Source organism: Lutra lutra, chromosome 6, assembly GCF_902655055.1.
Source record: "Lutra lutra chromosome 6, mLutLut1.2, whole genome shotgun sequence".
In the NCBI taxonomy this organism is placed as follows: Eukaryota; Metazoa; Chordata; class Mammalia; order Carnivora; family Mustelidae; genus Lutra; species Lutra lutra.
The window spans coordinates 27,168,229-27,193,099 of record NC_062283.1 but is presented as its reverse complement, the minus strand read 5'-3'; the positions used below and the strand labels follow the sequence as shown (position 1 = coordinate 27,193,099).

At 35.8% G+C, this 24,871-nt stretch overlaps 1 protein-coding gene across 3 annotated transcripts in view; it reads right to left on the bottom strand.

Moving 5' to 3' along the window:
* Positions 1 to 24,871, bottom strand: part of EXOC2 (exocyst complex component 2) — a 269,449-nt gene that overhangs the window by 201,923 nt on the left and 42,655 nt on the right. For 2 of the 3 annotated variants that reach the window (XM_047733700.1, XM_047733697.1), the window contains 3 exons: positions 10,436 to 10,599; positions 5,010 to 5,186; positions 2,834 to 2,960 (listed from right to left, as the gene is read on the bottom strand). In XM_047733700.1, coding sequence (XP_047589656.1) covers positions 2,834 to 2,960; positions 5,010 to 5,186; positions 10,436 to 10,553 — 422 coding nt within the window. In that variant the 5' untranslated portion in view covers positions 10,554 to 10,599. The remainder of the gene's footprint in view (positions 1 to 2,833; positions 2,961 to 5,009; positions 5,187 to 10,435; positions 10,600 to 24,871) is intronic. The other variant, XM_047733699.1, reaches the window with a different exon arrangement.

Below are 24,871 nucleotides of genomic sequence, written 5' to 3'. Positions count from 1 at the left end.
CTGGTTAGCTCAGTTGGTACAGCATGCGACTCCTGATCTCAGTGTTTTAAGTTCAAGTCCTGAGCTGGGTGTGAAGCCTACTTTAAAAAATAAAAATAAAAAAGTAAAATAAATAAAATAAATCGAGTCAGGGAAATAAAACCCGCATCAATATTTTAATATCCGCTTTTCCTTTCCTTTTCTCTTTTTTCTAAAATAAGATTTCTCTACTGAAGTAAGAGGATTCAGTAAAATAAATGCTGTTTTCCTGACAGTATCTTTAAAAAATAAAAAGGAACCATGAAAAGCATTTTTCTGGCCAAAAACTTTCTCTTGTTTTCTATAACTCTTTGTACTTTCACCTTTCATTTTCTTGCTTTCTAGTATTCTAGCCTGTCTTTCTTTTACTGAAAATTTCAAGACTTCAAATGTGCAAAAGAACTACTGGAGTCCTTTCACGGTCTGGAGGGGCTTCCCAGTGTTTTCTGATTCTATAGAAACCTGTGCCTTTCTCTGTTCCTATTTTGCAACTAAGCTGTAGAAAGAGAAGTTAACTAATGGAGGACTGATGGTGAATAGAGAGTCTCAGCCACAGAAATACCTGCCAGGTGACAATGCAACTAATTACCATGCAGTAGATGTGGTCAGTCTACATCTTTCAGCATTCCTCACTGCCTATTATGTCTACCCTCTGGAATTTCCTCTGAACTGGCTTTAACGTTTTTCTGGCTTTCCTATTAATTAATGAATTAAATAAAAGCTCTTAACGTGTTCATTTTATATTTGTATGAGAGTCATGGCTTTACCTTTTCAAAAGACTACTCTTTATCCTATGGCTAAGCAAATTATTATTTGAAACTTAAGTAACAACTTGAAATAAATACTACTATTAATTTTACAGCCATTTTAGCACTTCTTAAATTAATGTATGTAATGCTTTTTAAAGATTTTAATACAATTCGTTACCCTGAAATCTCAACAGTTATTAAAAAGATATTCTCTTCCTAAGTGACTGAGCAGAGCATGAACAGTGTATGATGCAAGAAGAGCAAAAGCATCATTGTAATAATGACTAACATTTATTAAGCACTTGCTATGAGCAACACTCTTCTAAAGCATTCACTCTCTGAATCCTCACAAACACCCTATGACACAGGTACTGCATGTTGCACCTGAGAAAACTGAGGCAGAGTAGTTAAGTAACTGGCTCAAAGTCCTACTGCTGGTAAGCTGGAGAGCTATGGCTCAAATGGAGTTTGGCTCTAGAATAAATTAGACTACCTCACAGAGAAGAAAAAAAAAAAAGAAAACTTCTAAAGAGCCCAGCACATTTAGTGCCATTATTTAGTGCCATTATTTAGTGCCATTATTCCTGGCTGCTGTTACCAATGTTCCCTAAGAATAATCCTGACACATATTAAGAAAAAGTGCTATCAGAGAGAGTTCAAGCCCATCCCTTTTCTGGGTAACAGCAAAAACAGAAATAATAAAGGCAATTCAAAATTGGAAGGACCTGAGAAGGTAAAGAAGTCAAATAGGGGTGAGTTATATGCCAAACTGAAAATTAAGAAAATACATTTTATGACAGTAAACATTCAATTTAATCCTACCATTGATATTTTTGTCTAAAGCTCATATAAAATTCATACAGATTCCTATATTCCCTGTGCCCAAATATAAAATTGTATTTTCCTTATGAAAGAACAATCAAAAAGGACCTCCTGCTCTACACTTTTTTTGTGGCGGGCCTTGGAAAGAAGCTGGCTTCTAAGAGTATTGAAGCAGGCTGTTAAAAGGCTTCCTATCAACTGCAAAGTCTATTCATGGTTGAAACTGTGCTCAACTAAATAGCCAGCAATTACCATTCTTTCTGGACTTTTCTGATCCTCAAACTCCTTTATAGAGCACTGAAATCCTTAAAACATGACCCATACTGCCAAAGAGCTTCAAAGATGTGACCTAGGATAATCCAAGTTCACTAAAAGCTGCTAAGGCCCAGGATTTTTCAACACATGGTGAATTCCCAAGACAAACACTTGTTCCTTTCCTCTTAGCCAGAGGTAAAAACCCAGTAGGTGAAAAAGAAGCTTGCTATTTGAATTACTAATGGTCTTCAAGTGTAGGCTTGAAGGTTAAATATATAAATATTAGTATTATTATATTATATTATAGTGTTAACAGAACTAATTTGTCACCTTCAGTAACTGTTTATAGAGCAACACTCAGTATATAACTCCATGAGCAGAATCACCAAGGTTAGAAAATAAATTAGACACAACTAATGTATTAAATGAATTAAGTAAGATATAAGGATAGAGGTACTAATTATAAAAGTTGCTAAAATACTATCCTGGCAATTAAGAAAATCATAGATTTGTTTACATCTTGAACACTCTCATTTACCTGCCATAATTCTGAGAGATTAAGTCTAGATTAAGTATGAATTATAGGCAGGGATTGTAAACAAAATAAAAGACTACAGTGGGCCTAATCATTCTAAAATATTTCCCCAAAACACCAAGCACATGGAATATTCTATTTTGATCTCAAGTACCACCTAAATATTTAAACTCACCAGCCCCAGATAAGTTATTACAAACTTCAAGATACCTTTCTTCCTCACAAAAAGTAAACTAAATAAACTAATGAGGTGAGTAGTTTTCACCAAAATTTTTAACTAATTGGAACATTCACTAGGCAGCAAACTGACCAGGCTTCAGAATAACACTTGAACCCAAACAACAGAAATGTCTTCAACTGTGTTTCCCTGGATGTTTCTGGAGTTTCCCTCTTTACTCATAAGTATATAAAACTTTTCAGCAATAAAGAAAACTGAAGGCAAGATGGTACTCACTTTTCAATCTCAATGCCAAGAGGATTAGCAGGACGTAGAGACAAGGGGGGAATTCCTTTATTCCTGTCAGTACGCATATCATAATAATTCATTTCATCAACCCACACAGCAGATTGATCCAAAAGACCTGCCAAAATGAGGAGCACATCCTTAATGAGATACAAACTAACACTTTCCCTATTGTTTTACTTTTTAAAGACCTAATACAAAATGCACACTAAGGTGATTTTTGAGAAATTTGAAAGCACAAAAGCTGTGGTGCTTTCGTTTTTGTTTCTGTTTTTTTTTTTTAATGGTTGGTGGCTTGATTAAAAACACTAAGAATCTATAAAAAGGTAAATATAACACCTCTTGGTTCATGGTTTCACTGTACATTATTCAATAGAGAAGGAACACTAAGCCTCTTGAGAAAAAATTCTGCTAAAACAAATGTATTTTACAAACAATAAAAAGTAAAATTAATTTGGTTAATTCAAAAAATATCCAACAATTCCTTATATAAAGAAAACAGTCAAATACTTTCCAAGAAATGCATGACTTGTGTAATGGAAATGACTAGGATATTCAGGAAAAATAGGTAAACACTGTCAACAAAATATACCCTCTTTTATGTGACTGAGTTCTTTGTCATTCACTTTGGCATAGGACTCACAGGCTTACTACCTCTAAACTTGGGTTCAAACAGAAAATGGGCAAAGGGCCAATGAGCAGAGGAGCAGATGGGGCATGTGAAGTCTTCATGAGGGAAGGTATTTGATCCCAGGCAACTTCAAGCTATATGACCCTTTGTGAACCCACAAATTCTATCAGCACCCACAGTTCTGCCAGAATGCAACAAGAGGCTTTGTTAGAGGTTGTACTAAAGTCTAGATATTCCTAAATTAGGCCTGATAAGCCTTTATTGAGTTTATACTGTGCTAGGTCCTGGCAGGGTACTTTAGAATAAAATAAATTGTCTTTATCTGCCGTATAAATATGATATAAAACATTGCTGGGTTCTGTCAGTGTTTTTAAGTTCCTCCAGAAAACTGGTAACAAGTTCTGGCTTTAATTTTCAGTTTTTGAATATATTAAATGAGTAAACAAAAACAGGGAATATTATATATGCACAGATATATGCATAGGCACACACACGTGTGTGTGTGTGTGTGTGTGTGTGTGTTCCATTTTGTATTCTCCCTTAAATTCCTTATCTAAATTTTTATTTATGGAAAAAAAAATCTAGGATTCTAAGGAAGCTATTGCTGTAGAAAGGCTCTACACTCTAAGATAGAAAACAAAAACAATCTGCAAAATTATTTACTTTTCAATATAAGAGAGAAGTATGACCTGGGCTTAATTACACCTGTGATATTCCTACATTACACAAATATTTACCAAGTACTAACTATGTATAAGACATCACAGGACCACAAAGATGAATCTGACATTAACTTTGTGTAAGGGTCTATACTAAGCACTTTATATGCATGCTATAACTCATTTAATCCTACAGGGTAGGTAATATCGTTGTTCCACTTTTATCCACAAAGAACTAGCACTGAAGTTCCACAGTTCATAGTGCTAGACCTCAGATTAGTATTCAGAGTTCAGCTCCTTGGACCAAGTTCTTAACTACCCCTAATATGAGGAAGGAAGTGTTAGGTACACGAACAGTAACATTTAAAGTGCTACAGTATACAAAAAAAGAGTGATTATTTCTTGTTTGGAGAGCTAAAAACACATTTTGGCCAGGCAACATTTTGTACGGGCCTCAAAGGATAGAGGAAATGAAGGAAACAAGAACATTATTTAGAGAGTATTATTGCTAATTTGGCCAAATGAGGAGGATATTTTACCTCAAATATTGACTGCATAATAGAAAGAAATGCAATTACTGTGTTCAAAATCAAGGAACTAAAATCGACAAAGCAAAATGTTAAAGAAATAAATTTTATAAAGAATTTAGGATGATAGTTCTCTCATGATCATCATCTTTAGGTTTCAGTTACCTCAGCAAACTGCCTTTCCAAAAGTAATACAAATTTAACTAATATCCCATTCCTGTCAAAATAAACATAATCTAAGTTAATGAGATGTGAGAGTAGGTAAATTTTATACAAATCAACCACTTTTAGATTTTGAAAGACAAAAGCCATTTTCATTTTCCTCTTTAAAAATTAAAGTAAGATGATACCTATTTTTTCAGGTTTGAGTAGCTTGAAAGACACTGTTGAGGTTCCTTTGCCACCTGACTTGGTTGTGACAATAATGTCTCCTTTGTCATTTTTAGCTTGTCCCACTCGACATACTATTTTACTTGCAGACATCCATTCGGCTGTCAGGAGGCAATTATGTCCACAAATTGTCAGACCTGAAAATAAAAGCATGTAAATAACAAAGTTCAAAAGAACAAAGATAAGATCATAAACACATCTATTACATAAAAAGACAATTCTTCTCTCACTATTACCAGGCTTTTTCCATGAAGTGAAAAATAAATCTAGAAATAACATTTCCTGTTCAATAGTTATTTCTATTATTGAATATACCCAATGTACCTACAAATATACGGTCTCTACTAATTTTTGTCTAATCCTTTTCTTTCATATTTAAGACTTCTTTAGATTATATTTAAGTTTCTTCAAATATCAATGGAATTAAAAAATAATGACCATAATATCTGTAGGCATTCCAAATACTCAGACTATGCGACTCTTAAATTGCTTTCATAGGTTTTTATGGGAAATTATCGCTATTATTAGAAATCTAAGTTATGAGTGAAATAAGTCAAGCAGAGAGAGTCAATTATCATATGGTTTCACTTATTTGTGGAGCATAACAAATAGCATGGAGGACAAGGGGAGATGGAGAGGAGAAGGGAGTTGAGGGAAATTGGAAGGGGAGGTGAACCATGAGAGACTATGGACTCTGAAAAACGATCTGAGAATTTTGAAGGGGTGGGGGGTGGGAGGTTGGGGGCACCAGGTGGTGGGTATTGTAGAGGGCACGGATTGCATGGAGCACTGGGTGTGGTGCAAAAATAATGAATACTGTTATGCTGAAAAAAATAAAATTTATAAAAAAAAAGAAATCTAAGTTATTGACATAAATTTCTGACATATACTAAATATATATATATCATTCCCTAAAAATATATTTATCCATGTTCCTGAAAATAATGCACACTTACTTTTCCTAGCATTTAAATTATATATGGTATACATAATATACACTTTATTTCAAGCAGAGCCTGGAGTCTGGTAAATCCAGCTGATGTTCTAGAGCCTAACTGGATTATTATTTCATTTTTTATATCTGTATCCTATACTGGTAGTTCATGCTGCTTTAGTGTTTCCCTAATGATACTGTCACTAAACTACATTTTGCTCTTATAGTGAGCCAGAACTCCCAAAATGTCAACTCATGCCTGGAATCTCAGGCCCTGATATCAAGTAAATTATTATAATTTTGGCAATAATCAAACAGGGAGGCACTGAAAGATTATAGTGAGGAAGATGTGACCCCAGACAGAACACCAATATATCACCATAAGGACAACTGCCAGCTCTTCTACTACTTATTTTATTTGTATTTTCCATTTCTGCAAAACAGAACAAGCTCATAAATATTTTTGGAAAAAACAGGCCAAAATGTATGTGGCAAAGACCAGACACTTCACACTTTCTAGTCTCATTATTTAACTTTTTATATTGCTCAGCAGTCAAGTTTGGCAATTACAATTTTTTTTTTTTTTTCAGATACCAGGAACACCTCAACTAATGCCAAATTGGGCTGAAAAAATGAGGAAGGGATTCAAGTCATCTTTTGTCACAACTTAATGCACTGTTTGGTAAGAATGTTATATTAACCATAGAGTAATAAAAACAATCACCTTTTAGAGATGCATTTGTTAAAATAATGAATTTCAGAGATTTCCCTAAAACAGCCATTATTTATACATGTATGGAATTCTGCCTTTCTTTTTTTAAGATTTTATTTATTTGGGAGAGAAGCAAGGAGGTGGGAAGGGATGGGCAGAGGGAGAGGGAGAAGCAGGCTCTCCACTGAACAGGGAGCAAGATGTGGGGCTTGATCTCAGGGCAGATGCTTAATTGACAGCCACCCAGGCACCCCTGGAATTCTGTCTTTCTAATAACAGCATTTAAAGTTTTCTGTTAATTTTTTTAAATGTATAATGACATTTACACATTTTTAAATGCATTCATAATTCAAAATTATTTTTTCAATATGAGAATGATATATTTCCTGAAAATCAATTTTGTTTTGAAAAATGTAAACAATTTAAGAGATTCAAAACACCCCTAGAACTCCTCTCCATTTTTAAGAGAAGCACTCTGAAACACTTCAATGAGTATTTGCTCACATAATGTTTATGCCTACACATATCAGTCTATGTATATTTTAAATGATGGAAAAGTCTTTAATTAATAAACTAAGCAGTTTTAGTGTTATAGGTGGTAGATATTTTGATATCACTCTAGGTTAACACATTAACTTAATATTTTAAAATGTTATAATATCAAAAAGATACTTGTGATTTTATATATTGACTCATTTCAGAAAAGAAACTAACTCACTAGTAAATGTCAGGACTTAATATAAAGTCATTCCTAAAATAGGATCCCTGCTGGAGAACAACCTTATGATTAAAACTGAAGAATGAGAGCAGATTTAAAATATATAGACAGGAAGCCTTAAAAACATGTTCAGATGAGCAAATATAAACGATATCCATGACAGTACAAGCTGGGAAAAAGCTACCCAGAACAATAGTTTATTCATCTAGTTGTAGCAGCTCTCAAGGTTTCTATGATTTAATATCTACTCTACATTTTAACTAAAAAAAAAAAAAAAAAAAAAAAATCACAATTTTAAACATAGATTCAAACAGATCATTTTAAATGTCATAAAAATTAAATAAAATCACAAGACCAATTTCTTAATTTCTAAAGCACATTTTTGCTAAGTTACTGCAAACCAAGAAATCTGCTTCATAAAATATAACATCTTTTTTTTAAAGTAACTTGTAGAATTTCAAATAAACTGTTTTTATAATGTTTCACTTGGCTAGCGTAGATATCTTCTGAGCTAAAAACACTGAAATTATTTAGCAGATTGGGTTTGCTTTTTTAAAAAATGGTTTCTAGGCAGTACATAGGCAGGTTGAAAGCTGAACTAGCAAGGTTTACAGAAGTACACACACTTAGTCAAATAAGAATAGCATGGCTTAAAGCTAAAGCAAGATTAAAATTTATACAGACTAGTAACTATCATGTTAGGAGCTCCAGTTAAAATGTAGGACATAACCTCCATCTTTATGGTTTACTTCTATGCATTCTAGGGACTCTTCCACTTTGGATAAAGAAAAATCTAGAATGAGCTATGTCAAAAATCAAGACATTGAATTAGATAAAACTATCTTCATAAGAATAATTAACTTTTAAGATGCCTGGGTGGCTCAGTCCGTTAAGCATCTGTCTTCGGCTCAGGTCATGATCCCAGGGTCCTGGGATCAGACCCACATTGGGCTCCTTGCTGTTAGGGAGCTTGCTTCTTCTGCCTCTGCCTGCTGCTCCCCCTGATTGTGTTCTCTTTCTCTCTCTCTCTCTCTCTCTCTCTGACAAATAAATAAATAAAATCCTTTTAAAAAAAGAATAATTTTTGTTTACTGAAGAATCAAAAACTATGGCTAGAGAAAACATATAAAATAAGACATATTTAAATAACACTAGTGAAAAGAACTAGCTAGAAAATGCAAAACTCATTTATTAAACATAGTGCCGAGCTCCAATTCACTTTTTCTTTTTCAAGGGTTTTCCCTGTCAACCTGCACCAATAATGGAAGAAAAATAAGAAAAATAAGTTCCAACTCACAGCCTCCAATACTTTACCAATGGATCCCACATAAATTTTTAAAAGATTTACTTATTTGAGAGACAGAGATAGCATAAGTGGGGGAGGAGCAGAGGTAGAGGGAGATACATATTCCCCACTGAGCAGGGAACCTGACTCAGGACTGACTGCAGGACTCTGGAACTGTGACCTAAGCTGAAGGCAGAAACTTAACAGACTGAGCCACCTACATGTCCCTAGGATCCCTCATAAATTAAGAAGAGTCAAGAGAATGTTTGAATCCAGATAAGTTTACATGGTAATCAGCATATATGTTGAATAGCATATACTAAAGTCTCTCGCTTCCTCATTCTGAATGCATCTCTATTCTAAATGCATCTCAGAGTTCACAAGAAAATAATCCTACCTGACCAAACAATTATAATATACATATAAATATATAAACATACATATATATGGAATATTACTCAGCCATTAAAAAAGAATGAAATCTTGCCATTTGCAATGACATGAACGGAGCTAGAGAGTATCAGGCTAAGTAAAATAAGTCAGTCAGAGAAAGACAAATACCCTATGTTTCACTCATATATGGAATTTAAGAAATAAAACAAGCATAGAGGGAAAAAAAAGAGAGGCAAACCAAGAAACAGACTCAACTACAGAGAACAAACTAATGGTTACCAGAGGGGAGGTATGCGAGGTGGATGGATTAAATAGGTGATATGGATTAAGAAGTGCACTTGTGGTGAGCACTGGGTACTGTATGGGAAGTGCTGAATCACTAAGCTGTTCACCTGAAATGAATAATATACTATATGTTAACTAAGGGGAACTAAAAAAAAAAAAAAACTTAAGAAAAGACAAGCAAGGGATGAGAGAACCACTCACAAACATGAATGCTTAAATAATCAGCAGTAGGAGGTCTTCATGTTACAGAGTGGGAGTGGAGGGGACAGGCACTATACAAACTAATAAATTTATATAGTGCCAACAGGATACAGAGTGTGCATGTCCTTGAACTTAAAAAGATTAAAAAAAAACAGATACAAGAAACTATGATTTAGCTTACCATAAATATATAAATATTAGGGAAGCCTAAATAAAAAGACAGATTAACATGGGTGGGAATTAGTGTGAAGAGCTTTTTTTTTGGTTGTTTAAGTCTCAAGTTTTGGCAGACAGAGACTATTCGTATTTCAGATCTATGGTGGGGCTCTCAAGCACGATGAAGCATCAGTGTGGCAGATGAAAGGAAATAAGATTCACAGGTCTTAGTAAGGATATGCACCTGGTGAGAGTAGATAGTTTCTTCTAGGTGAACTGAGAATATGACCAACTGGTACCGATATCACCAGGAGACAGAGTTTAGATTTGATTTGAAGGGCAATAAAGAACAGAAGAGTTACAATTTACAGAGCACTACAGAACAAATACAAACAGATAGATAATGGAGGGAAAACTAAAGTGGGCAAAAATAGCTAGGGAGGCTATTTGGTCAATCAAAGCAGGAGAAAGCAAGGCTGAGGAAATGGAGGCAAGTCTCAGCTGTGGGAAACTTTTTGAAGGACTCGGTGAAAAGCAATTTAGACAAGATTTGATAAATAATGATTTTTACACAGAAAAGCCAGAAAAATAAATAATTCTTTCCTCTTTATTCAGATTATTCCATACAGATCACAATTTTTTTTTCTATCAGCTTATCTCAACTGCCCACTACAAAAATGAAAACATATTTCTTGCTCTTACCTATGAGGTCAGTTGGGCCAGTTCCCAGGTTTTCTCCTCTAATTGTGACCTTTGTCCATGGTATTCCTTCATTTGGAGATATGCCTGTCACAAGAGGGGGTTGTCGTGATCGGGACATTGTGCTTTGTTGGGGAAACAGGAGGTCTAGTTACAGAAGTAATCTGCTAAAAAAGAAAGGAAAGTATTAGTGACAACTGAAATAAGTATTGACTAAAAATACAAGAAAGCTAGAGATTCAATACCAAACATAAGAAGTATTCTTAAACATAAAGTTCCAAATTTTTTTAGCTATTATTTAACCTACCTGCCAACATCTACTGAACATTAAATTTACCAAGGACATTATAGCTGGTACTATGAGGGAAATGTCAGAAAAATAATAGACAACTAAGATCTTGGTTCTGGAACTTTCAATATGATAGATAGAACCTAATGTCACCATTAGCTCCATACCTACACCTGCTGAATCCCAAAAATATGCTAGAAACTGTGCTACTGTCCAAGTTGTTAAAGGAAGACGTTCTGATTAATCATGTTCATAAAAATTAAAATACATTCCCATAGATGTACTGAACTTCACTATCATGACCTGAGGCGAAGGCAGACACTTAACTGACTAAGCCATCCAGGCAACCCATTGGGTCTCTTTCTTGTAACATACACAAAAATTTACTCCAAATATACTATAGAATTACATGTATAAGACAAAACTATAAAACTCTTTGAAGAAAATGCAGGAGTAAATCTTTGTGATCTTGGGTTAGGCAAACACCTCTTAGACACAACACCATATGCAACAAAAGGAGAAAAAGAGACTTGGTCAAAATTAAAAACCTTTGTGCTTCAAAGGACACCATTTAAAAAAGTGAAAAAGACAACCCACAGGAGAAAATATTTGCAAATAGTCTCCCTGATAAGAGACTTCTATCTAGAATATATAAAGAGGGGTGCCTGGGTGGCTCAGTGGGTTAAAGCCTCTGCTTTCGGCTCAGGTCATGGTCTCAGGGTCCTGGGATCGAGCCCCACATCGGGCTCTCTGCTCAGCAGGGAGCCTGCTTCTCTCTCTCTCTCTCTCTCTGCCTGCTTGTGATCTGTCAAATAAATAAATAAATAAATCTTAAAAAAAAATAGAATATATAAAGAGCAATTACAACTCATTGTAAAAGTGAATACTTAAAAAATGGGAAAGAATCTGAATAGACATTTTTGCAAAAAAAGATTTAAAACATCCAATAAAGACATGAAAAGATGCTCAATATCATTAGCCAAGGAAATGCAAATCAAAAATCAAACCCACAATGAAATATAACCTTATACCTACTAGAAGGCTATAATCAAAAAGGCAAAAAATAATGTGTTGGCAATGATGGGGAGAAATTAGAACCACTGTACATTATATATATATAGCCATTATATATATATAGCCACTCTGGAAAAGTTTGGCAGTTCCTTAGGAGGTTGAACACAGAGTTAATATACAATGCACTGATTCTACTCCTAAGCAGCTTCCCAAGAGAAATTAAAATATATGTCCACATAAAAATATGTCCATGAATGTTCACAGTAGCATTAATAAAAGTCAAAAAGTAGAATAACTCAACAGTCTATAAATGAATGAATGAGAAGGTAAAATGAAGTATATCCATACAATGAATATCGTTTGGCATGAAAGAAAAAAGAAACAAAGTACTCTCATGTGCTTCAAAATGGATCACCCTTGAAAACATTATACTAAGTTATTAATGAAGCCAGTCAGAAAGAACCACACACTAAATAACCCCATTTATAATAAATTTCTGAAAGAGGCAAATCTACAGAGACACAAAGTAGCTCCCTAGGGCTGAAGAGGGGAGATTGAGAGGAACTGGAGTGAACTGTCAGTAAGTATGGTCTTTTCAGTAGTGATGAAAATTCTAAAGCTGATCATGGTAATAGTTACACAATCACGTGGCTATGCTGAACACAAGTGAATTTTTTCATTTAAATGGGTAAACTATATAGAATATGAATAATTCTATTTAAAAAAGACAAAAAATTATTTGGATAGTAAGTTTAGAGAGGAATATAATGATCACTATTTTTGTTAGGATATTTCTGAGAATTTCAAAACCACTCACTCAATACACACCCATACTGGATACTCAATTTTCATCTAAGAGAAAACTCCAGTCCACTTAGCACAGAGCAGGTAAACTTAATCATAAAGCCACAGTCTTATGGCTTAAGGAATAGGAGGATGAAATTTTAAGCTAACAGAGTAGCTAGAAGGAGAGGAGGAGGGGTGCCTGGGTGGTACAGTGGGTTAGGCCTCCAACTCTTGGTTTTGGCTCAGGTCATGATCTCAGGGTCATGAGATCGAGCCCCACATCAGTCAGGCTCCAAGCTGGGAGCAGAGCCTCCTTGAGATTCTCTCTCCCTCTTCCTCTACCCCTCCAGTGTGTGCATATGCTCTCTCTCCTTCTCTCTAAAATAAATATATCTTTCAGAAAGAAGGAAAGAAAGAAAGAATAAAAAAGAAAAGAAATAAAAAACAGAAAAGGAAAGAAAAAAAAAAAGAAAGAAACCAAAAGAAAAGAAAAGAACAAAGTTCTGGAGTAGAGGGGGCCACAGACGCAGAAAAATATATTACTGAAACCCCTGACTGGCCCCTGAACTGCACTTCATAGGATGCAGAGGAGAGACTGCAAGTAGCACAACATAGACCAAGAGCTTAAAGAATGAAAGAAGTGAGCAAGGATTTTGGTACCTGCCCACCACAGGGGAGACAAGAGGTTGAAATGTGAATCTAGTCAAATTAACAATGCCTGTTAAAAAACAAACAAAGCCAACACTCTCCAGAAGAACAGAACAGATTCCAAAGTCTCTAAATGTAATATCCACATACCTAGGACATAATAAAAATGAATGATCCCATTAAAAAATGTGAAAAATTGGGGTGCCTGGGTGGCTCAGTCATTAAGCATCTGCCTTCGTTCGGTTCAGGTCATGATCCCAGGGTCCAGGAATGGAGCCCCACATGGGCTCCCTGCTCAGCAGGAAGCCTGCTTCTCCCTCCCCCATTCCCCTTGCTTGTGTTCCCTCTCTCACTGTGTCTCTCTGTCAAATTAAAAAAAAAAAAAAAAAAAAAGTGAAAAATATGTAGCCCTTAGTCAAGTAACAAGTAGACAACAGAAACGAGATGAGCCAAATCCAAACCTAAACAAGTATCTGAAAGAGTATAAAATAAGCTATTAAAGAAATATATGACAATAATGAATGGATATATAACCACTCAAAATAGCAGAATTGAAATTATAAAAACAAATATAAAAAAATGGAAGTTTTAGAACAGGAAGGTATGGTACCTGAAATGAAAAGTACAATGACTGAGTTAAACAGAAATTAATTGAAGAAACAGTGAACATGAACATAGGTCAAGAAACTATGTAATATAAAGAATAGAAAAAAGAAAAAGGAAGAGAGGTTCACTGACCTGTGGAAAATATCAAACACTGACTGCTATGATTGGAATCTCAGAAACAGAGTAGACAGAATGAAGCAGAAAATAATACTTGAAGAAAAAAAAGTTTGAAATTTTCCCAAACTTACTGAAAACTATTATTTTCTAAATACTCAAGAAGTCCAGCAATCACCAGGCAAGATAAATACAAAGAAAATTATACCTAGACACACTGAAGTCAAACCGTTAAAAATCAAAGATAAAGAAAAAAATATTAAAGCAGACAGGAAAAACAGTGACACATTATATACATAAGAATGACAATATGATGATAACTTCTCATCAGAAAAATTAAAGGCCAAAAGACAAATGGAACATCCTAAAGTGCTGAAAGGAATTTTTTAAAAGTCAGAAATGAAGATTTTTAAAAAGGAATTTTATGCTGTTGGAAAAACTGATAGCCACATTCAAAGAATGAGACTAGATCCCTATCTTACACTGTACATAAAAATCAACTTAAAGCAGATTAAAGATGTTAACATAAGAACTGAAACTGTAAAACTCATACAAGAAAACACAGGATGTAAGTTTTTTTTTTTTTTTTTTTAAGATTTTATTTATTTACTTGAGAGAGAGAAAGGGAGAGCAGGGAGCAACAGTGAGAGGAAGAAGCAGACTCCACACCTGAGCAGGAAGCCCAATGCGGGGCTCAATCCCAGCCATGACCTGAGCCAAAGGCAAACACTTAACCTCATGAGCCACCCAGACTCCTCAGGACGTAAGATTCTTGACACTGGTCTTCGCAATGATTTTTTTCAGATTTCACACCAAAAATAAAAGCCACAAGAGCAAAAATAAACAGGGAGAACTACATTAAACTAAAAAGCTTGTGCACTCCAAAGGAAACCAAAAAAATCAAGGGCAATTATGGATGAGAGAAAATATTTATAACCCACATATCCAAAAAGTAGTCAACATCCAAAATATAGAAGGAACCTGTATACCTCAAAAGCAAAAAAAAAAAAAGACAAATAATCCAAATTAAAAAAAATGAGCTGAAGACACTTTTCCAAAGAAGACATAGAAATGACCTACAAGAACACAAAAAGGTGCTCAAATCGACTATTCATCAGGGAAAGGCAAATCAAAATCACAATGACATGATTACCCCACACCTGGTAAGATGTCTATTATCAAAAAGACAAGAGATAACAAATGCTGGTTGTAGAGAAAAGGGAGTATTTATACATTGCCGGTGGGAATATAAACTGGTATAGCCACTATGGAAAACAGCATGGAAGTTCCTCAAGAGATTAAAATTAGTTTTTCATAATGGGTTTGCCACCAGAACAGAGGTGTCATGAAACCACTGCGAAATCCAAGCCAAAATGGGCAAGGAAAAGACTCAGTCCATCACCATCACCATTAGACGCATAGATTTGGGCAAGTCTACCACCACTAGCCATCTGATCTACAAATGTGGTGGGATCCACATACGAACCTTAATATTTGAGAAGAAGCCTGCTGAGATAAGAAAGAGCTTCTTCAAATATATCTGGATCTTGGATGAAATGGAAGTTTAATTTAGGCACAGTATCGCCAATGACCTCTCTCTGTGGAAATCTGAGACCACCAAGTGTTATGTGACCATCATTGATGCCTTAACACACAGAGATTTTATCAAAAACAAACAAAACAAAACAGGCATATGTCAGGGTAACCATGCTGTCCTGGAATGCAGACCTACAGCCTGCATAGTTCTGATAAGGATTAAATACAAGCTGGTTGTTATATTAAGGGTCTCATGACTGCCGTAAATCTCAACAATAGTAAGGCACCAAAGAAATCTTGCAAAAGTAGTTTTATGAGTAGAAATTCAAAGGAAACATGATCTAAGATTCCTTATATGTTCCCTCCCCCTTGAACATGAAGCATATAACTGCCAGCTTCATACAGCAAAAGTACAGCTCTTTCTGCCCATGAGTCCTGTCCCTGTGCTACCTGAATACACTTACTAAGTTGAACCCTGAAACATCTCAAGAATTCTTTCTCGACCACCACACTCAATGATCCCACAACAGAAAAGTCCCTTCTGGTTTACACACTGGGTGTGAAACAACTAATTATTGGTTATTAACAAAACGGATTCCACTGAGCCACCCTACAGACAGAAGAGATTTGAGAAAATTAAGTCAGCACATACATTAAGAAAATTGGCTATAACCCTGACACGCATTAGCATTTGTGCCAATTTCTGGTTGGAATGGTGACAACATGCTTTGGTTCACGGATGGAAAACAATCCTTAAAGATGGCAATGCCAGTGGAACCACACTGCCTGAAGCTCTGAATCGTATACTAAAATCAACTCACCCGTCCAAAAACCCCCTGCATCTGTCCCTCCGTATCAGGACATCCGTGAAATTGATAGTATTGGTTCTGTCCCTATAGGCTGAGTGAAAACTGTCAAACCCAGCGTGATGGTCACCTTTGTTCCAGTCAAAATTACAACTTGAGCTTGAGTGAAGTTCTTCCTAGGGCCAATCTGGGCTTCAATCAAGAATATGTCTGTCAAAGATGTTGATTAAGGTAACATAGCTGGTGACAGCAAAAATGACCCACCAACAGAGGAAACTGGCTTCATGGCTCATGTGATTATCCTGAGATATCCAGGCCCAATCAGTTCTGGCTATGTGCCTATGCTGGATTATCACAAAGCTCCATAATGCTCACAAGTTTGCTGAGCTAAAAGACTGATCATCGTCTCGAGAAGAAGCTGGAAAATAATCTTGCCATTTGTGACAACAAAAGATAAAACTGGAGAACATATGCTAAGCGAAATAAGGCAGAGAGAGAAAGACAAATATTACATGGTTATCACATGTGGAACCTAAAAAAACCCTTTTTAAAAAAAAGGCTAACTCATAGAAACAGAGTAAAATGCTTATTGTTAGGGCTTGTGGGGCAGGGGAATTGGGGAAGAGACAGAAAAGGATACAAACTGTCCTTTGTATCCTTTGTATCCTTTCCAGTTATAAGTAAGGTCTAAGGATCTAATGGTGACCACAGCTGATAACACTATACTGTATAAAGGAAATTCGCTGGGAGAATAGAACTTAAGTATTTTCACCAAAAAAATGAACAAAAAAGGGTAAATAGGTGAAGTGACAGATGTGTAGATCAACCTAATTATGGAATGTATATAATATCACAATGTATATAATAACAAATCATGTTATACACTTAAAGTATATTATAATTTTGTCAGTTACATACCTCAATAAAGCTGGCAAAAAAAGGGAATAGGATTGGTTATTTTCAAATAAAGGAACCTTACTGGGAACAAATCTGCATGACAAGAAACACTGAAAGAATTTCTTTAATCTGAAGGAGAAATGACACCACACAGTAACTTGGAAGATTTTATAATTCTCGACAAAGGATGAATTCATCAGGACATAACCATGTAAACTGTGTATACACCTAGTAATACAGCTTCAAAACACATGATGCAAATGCTGAGTGAAAGGGTTAAAGTGCTAAATCCACAATCATGATTGGAGATTTTAATATACTCTTTACATAGGGGCATCTGGATAGCTTAGTCAGTTAAGCATCTCACTCTTGATTTCAGCTCAGGGTCATGAAATCAAGTCCCATGTCAGGCTCTGCAGTGGGTATGGAACCTCTCTCTTCTCCCCTCCCAATGTCCCACTCCATCCCTCCCTCACTCATGTGCCCATATGCTCTAAATAAATATATAAATAAATAAAGATAACAGTTAAACAAAAAAACAAAAATTTGTAAGGTTACAGAATATATGAACAACACTACTGATTACCTTGACCCGACATATACCAAAGCTCCTTTTCAAGTGTCTGAAGAATGTTCACCAAGACAGACTATATGATGGGCCATAAAGTAAGTCATAATGAATTCCAAAGACTGAAATTCCAAAGCTGTAGCAATACAATATTGAGAAAAGTATCCAAGTATTTGGAAATTAAATAACAAACTTAAATAACCCAACAGTCAAAAAATAATGAACAGGGGAAAAAAATTTAAACTGAATATTAATGAAAATATAATCAAAATTTGTGAGACGGAGCCAAAGCAGGGCTTTCACAGCTTATAATAAGAGAAGAACAATTAAAAATAAGGATATATGTTTCTATCTTAAGAAATTAGAAAAGGCAAAGCTAATAATAAAACACAAAGGGGCAGGGAGGAAGAACAAAGGAAGTAGAATAAAGAAAATAACAAATACTGGTAATCCCCAAAAACAAAACAAAACAAAACAAAAACCCACACAAAAAATAAAAAGAAATCAAGAAAAAATTGTAAGGCCAGAAGTCTTTCTGCAAAAATTAACCAATAAGCCTAAGCAAAATTCTCTTTAAAAAGAGAAGCACAAATTGCCAATCTCAGGAATGAAAGAGCAGGTAACTACAGATACTAAAGATATTTTTTAAAGAATAATGAAGGAATATTATGAAAAATTTTATGTCAATGAATTTTATAACTTGGATGAAGTAGAAAATTTCCTTAAAAGGACAAGTTACCAAACACAAGATAAATAAGAAATCTCAATACCTTCATGTTTATTAAATAAATTAAATTCATCATCAAAAACCTTCCTACAAAGAAAAACTCCAGACCTAGTGGTTTCACTGAAAAAATCTATCAAACATTTAAGGAAGATATAATACCAAGCCTACACATATTATTTCAGAAAACAGCAGCAGTGGAAAAATGCCATGACCATGTGGGGTTTACAACAATACAGTAAGTACAACAGTAAGATCTTGACTTTCCAAAAAAAAAAAAAAAAAAAAAAAGACATCATGTCCATCTTTTTTTTTTTTTTTTTTTTTTTTAAGATTTTATTTATTTGTCAGAGAGAGAACAAGCAGGCAGAGGCAGAGTGAGAAGCAGGCTCCCTGCTGGACAAGGAGCCCGATGCAGGAATCAATCCCAGGACCCCGAGATCATGACCTGAGCAGAAGGCAGTGGTTTAACCGACTGAGCCACCCAGGCACCCCACATCATGTCCATCTTGACAAGAATCTAACACCACTTCTGTGATGTTCCTGCCAAAAACGCGTAACTCAAAACTCATCAACAGACTGCCTAAATTCACAGAGAGTCCACAAAATAATTGGTGTGTACTCTTTGAAAATGTCAAGGTCAAGAAAAACAAAGAAAGGCTGAAGAACTCTATATTCAAGGACACTAAAGAGGCATTACAACTGAATGTATTGTATGATCCTGCATAGATTCTAGAAGTGGAAAAAAATACTTTCTGTAAAGTACATAATTGGACAAATTATCACCATGTGAATTTGAACTGTAGATTAGATGGTATGGTATTAATATTAAATTCTGACTTTGATAAGCATACTGTGGTAATAAAAGAGAATGTCCTTGTTCTTAATAACTACATACTGAAGAATTTAAGAGAAAAATGATGTTTGCACCATATTCTCAAATGATTCAAACAAATACATACCAATAGATTGACAGAATAAAAATAAATGGAGCAAAAAAAAAAAAAAAAAAAAACAAGCGTGTAGGTGGGTTGGGGGGATGGGTTAAATAGGTGATGGAGATTAAGGAGGGCACTTGTAATGAGCAGCAGGTGTTGTATGGAAATGCTGAATTGCTAAATTCTTCACCTGAAATTAATATTACACTATGCTGTTAACTAATTAGAATTTACATAAAAACATGAGAAAAAAAGCATAAGAAAGAGAAGTAAACAATTGGTGACTCTAGTTAGAGTTTACAGTGTCATTTACCATAATTTTTTAAAACACCTTCATAGGAGTGAGTTACTTTTACTATTTTTGAAAGTTTTCTATAAGTTTGAAGCTGTATCAAAATAAAAAGTTATCCAAAATAATGCTTTGGTAATATTTTAAAGTAAAGCAAAACTAAATCAAATTAATATTCTCCAGCTAATCAATATATAAAGCTCACTATTAGCCAAAAGATACTTATTTTCACATTTGCATTAGAAAATGCACAAATAAGCAATGAATAAACAGTTATTAAAAGACAGATGTGCGAAAACTAGTGTTTGGTTAAAAAAAAAAAAAAGAATGGTAAACCAAGTCCCATATACTTAATTTCAGAAATAAGTATTCTTTTAATGGGTCATACTACTACACTCTCTTTAAACACGTTTCTAAATACATACAAAAGAGAAAAAGCTTGCTTTGAGATTGTGCCCTAAAACTATTATAAACTGTTAAGCCTGAAATTTGGTAAGGTAACACATATTAATAAAAACTTTCAAGAGAGCAAAGACATATTTCAACACAAAGTTCTGACAACTGCTTTAATAAACAGAAACTATATTGCACAGAGATACCATAACACTGCAAGGAAAACAAACATTAAAGAAATAATGGGTAATTAAGCTGCCTCATTGATTAATGTCTACAGTTCCTGACAAAGGAAAATCCTTCATTCAATTGGCATGGAAAATCAGACCAACCACTGAGTGGTAATTTAATAATATATATTAATCCCTGTCTATAGTATTAGACTATAAAACAGATAAGCATGTGGCTTCAACTTATTTCAGAATCAGGTCTAGTTCACATAAAGAATAAATTTTTAAGCAGAAATATTCTACAATCCTTAACTCCAAAAAAAGAATAGGGTGAAAACAAAAGAAATCACCACTAACATTAATATTACTGAAAAGGTGATTAATAAGATACTAAACTGTCAGCTACCCTTCCCATGGTGGTGCTGAGTATCAGCAGAGGGACATGCCAGTATTCCACAGAATCAAGGCCAAGAGACTTCATCCAACTAAAGTCTAGACTCCTCATCTAAAGCAACTCTAACCGGAGAGGAGTCAAGATGGCGGAGAAGTAGCAGGCTGAGACTACTTCAGGTAGCAGGAGATCAGCTAAATAGCTTATCTAAAGATTGCAAATACCTACAAATCCAACGGGAGACTGAAGAGAAGAAGAACAGCAATTCTAGAAACAGAAAATCAACCACTATCTGAAAGGTAGGACTGGCGGAGAAGTGAATCCAAAGCGACGGGAAGATAGACCGCGGGGGGAGGGGCCGGCTCCCGGCGAGCGGCGGAGCAACGGAGCACAAAATCAGGACTTTTAGAAGTCTGTTCCGCTGAGGGACATTGCTCCAGAGGCTTAACCGGGGTGAAGCCCAGGCGGGATCAGCACGGCCTCAGGTCCCACAGGGTCACAGAAGGATCAGGGGTGTCTGAGTGTCGCAGAGCTTACGGGTATTAGAATGGGGAAGCCGGCTACAGAGACAGAGCCGAGGAGTGAGCTCTAAGCTCGGGGTTACCTTCAACCGGTCGCAGGCTCGGTCAGCTCGGAGCGCAGCCAGAGGCCAGGGTGACGGGAGTAATTGGGCGCTGTTCTCTGGGGGCATACTGAGGAGTGGGGCCCCGGGCTCTCGGCTCCTCTGGGCCGGAGACCGAGAGGCCGCCATCTTCATTCCCGTCTTCCAGAACTCTACGGAAAGCGCTCAGGGAACAAAAGCTCCCGAAAGCAAACCCAGCAAACCCGAGCGGATTACTCAGCCCGGCCCCGGGTAAGGGCGGTGCAACTTCTCCTGGGGCAAAGACGCTAGAGAATCACTACAACAGGCCCCTCCCCCAGAAGATCAATGAGAAACCCAGCCAGGACCAAGTTCACCTACCAAGGAGTGCAGTTTCAATACCAAGGGGAGCGGCGGAATTCCAGAGGAGAAGAAAGCAAAGCACGAAACTCATGGCTTTCTCCCCATGATTCTTTAGCCTTGCAGTTAATTTAATTTTTTTTTCTCTTCTTCTGCTAAATTTTTTTAACTTTTACCGTTTTCTTTTTTAACGTTTTTTAAATAGTTTATCTAATATATATATATTTTTTTCCTTTTTTATTTTTTATCGGCATTCTTTTTTTTAAGTTTCTTTTTTTTTTTTCTCTCTGAACCCCTTTTTATCCCCTTTCTCCCCCCTCACGATTTGGGATCTCTTCTGATTTGGCTAAAGCATATTTTCCTGGGGTTGTTGCCACCCTTTTAGTATTTTACTTGCCCCTTCATATACTCTTATCTGGACAAAATGACAAGGCGGAAAAATTCACAACAAAAAAAAGAACAAGAAGCAGTACCAAAGGCTAGGGACCTAATCAATACAGACATTGGTAATATGTCAGATCTAGAGTTCAGAATGATGATTCTCAAGGTTCTAGCCGGACTTGAAAAAGGCATGGAAGATATTAAAGCAACCCTCTCGGGAGATATAAAAGCCCTTTCTGGAGAAATAAAAGAACTAAAATCTAACCAAGTTGAAATCAAAAAAGCTATTAATGAGGTGCAATTAAAAATGGAGGCTCTCACTGCTAGGATAAATGAGGCAGAAGAAAGAATTAGCGATATAGAAGACCAAATGACAGAGAATAAAGAAGCTGAGCAAAAGAGGGACAAACAGCTACTGGACCACGAGGGGAGAATTCGAGAGATAAGTGACACCATAAGACGAAACAACATTAGAATAATTGGGATTCCAGAAGAAGAGGAAACAGAGAGGGGAGCAGAAGGTATGTTGGAGAGAATTATTGGAGAGAATTTCCCTAATATGGCAAAGGGAACAAGCATCAAAATCCAGGAGGTTCAGAGAACCCCCCTCAAAATCAATAAGAATAGGTCCACACCCCGTCACCTAATAGTAAAATTGACAAGTCTTAGTGACAAAGAAAAGATTCTGAAAGCAGCCCGGGAAAAGAAGTCTGTAACGTACAATGGTAAAAATATTAGATTGGCAGCAGACTTATCCACAGAGACCTGGCAGGCCAGAAAGAGCTGGCATGATATATTCAGAGTACTAAATGAGAAAAACATGCAGCCAAGAATACTATATCCAGCTAGGCTATCATTGAAAATAGAAGGAGAGATTAAAAGCTTCCAGGACAAACAAAAACTGAAAGAATTTGCAAATACCAAACCAGCTCTACAGGAAATATTGAAAGGGGTCCTCCCTCTAAGCAAAGAGAGACCCTAAAAGTAGTAGATCAGAAAGAAACAGAGACAATATACAATAACAGTCACCTTACAGGCAATACAATGGCACTAAATTCATATCTCTCAATACTTACCCTGAATGTTAATGGGCTAAATGCCCCAATCAAAAGACACAGGGTATCAGAATGGATAAAAAAAAACAAAACCCATCTATATGTTGCCTACAAGAAACTCATCTTAAACCCGAAGACACCTCCAGATTTAAAGTGAGGGGGTGGAAAAGAATTTACCATGCTAATGGACATCAGAAGAAAGCAGGAGTGGCAATCCTTATATCAGATCAATTAGATTTTAAGCCAAAGACTATAATAAGAGATGAGGAAGGACACTATTCATACTCAAAGGAACTGTCCAACAAGAAGATCTAACAATTTTAAATATCTATGCCCCTAACGTGGGAGCAGGCAATTATAAACCAATTAATAACAAAATCAAAGAAACACATCGACAATAATACAATAATAGTAGGGGACTTTAACACTCCCCTCACTGAAATGGACAGATCATCCAAGCAAAAGATCAACAAGGAAATCAAGGCCTTAAATGACACACTGGACCAGATGGACATCACAGATATATTCAGAACATTTCATCCCAAAGCAACAGAATACACATTCTTCTCTAGTGCACATGGAACATTCTCCAGAATAGATCACATTCTTGGTCCTAAATCAAGGCTCAACCGGTATCAAAAGATTGGGATCATTCCCTGCATATTTTCAGACCACAATGCTCTGAAGCTAGAACTCAATAACAAGAGGAAATTTGGAAAGAACCCAAATACATGGAGACTAAACAGCATCCTTCTAAAGAATGAATGGGTCAACCAGGAAATTAAAGAAGAATTGAAAAATTTATGGAAACAAATGATAATGAAAACACAATGGTTCAGAATCTGTGGGACACAACAAAGGCAGTCCTGAGAGGAAAATATATAGCAGTACAAGCCTTTCTCAAGAAACAAGAAAGGTCTCAGGTACACAACCTAACCCTACACCTAAAGGAGCTGGAGAAAGAACAAGAAAGAAAGCCTAAACCCAGCAGGAGAAGAGAAATCATAAAGATCAGAGCAGAAATCAATGAAATAGAAATCAAAAAAACAATAAAACAAATCAACGAAACTAGGAGCTGATTCTTTGAAAGAATTAATAAGATTGATAAACCCCTGGCCAGACTTATCAAAAAGAAAAGAGAAAGGACCCAAATAAATAAAATCATGAATGAAAGAGGACAGATCACAACGAACACCAAAGAAATACAGACAATTATAAGAACATACTATGAGCAACTCTACGCCAACAAATTTGACAATCTGGAAGAAATGGATGCATTCCTAGAGACATATAAACTACCACAACTGAACCAGGAAGAAATAGAAAGCCTGAACAGACCCATAACCAGTAAGGAGATTGAAACAGTCATCAAAAACCTCCAAACAAACAAAAGCCCAGGACCAGACGGCTTCCCGGGGGAATTCTACCAAACATTTAAAGAAGAACTAATTCCTATTCTCCTGAAACTGTTCCAAAAAATAGGAATGGAAGGAAAACTTCCAAACTCATTTTATGAGGCCAGCATCACCTTGATCCCAAAACCAGACAAGGATCCCATCAAAAAAGGGAACTACAGACCAATATCCTTGATGAACACAGATGCAAAAATTCTCGCCAAAATACTAGCCAATAGGATTCAACAGTCCATTAAAAGGATTATTCACCACGACCAAGTGGGATTTATTCCAGGGCTGCAAGGTTGGTTCAACATCCGCAAATCAATCAATGTGATACAACACATTAATAAAAGAAAGAACAAGAACCGTATGATACTCTCCATAGATGCTGAAAAAGCATTTGACAAAGTACAGCATCCCTTCCTGATCAAAACTCTTCAAAGTGTAGGGATAGACGGCACATACCTCAATATTATCAAAGCCATCTATGAAAAACC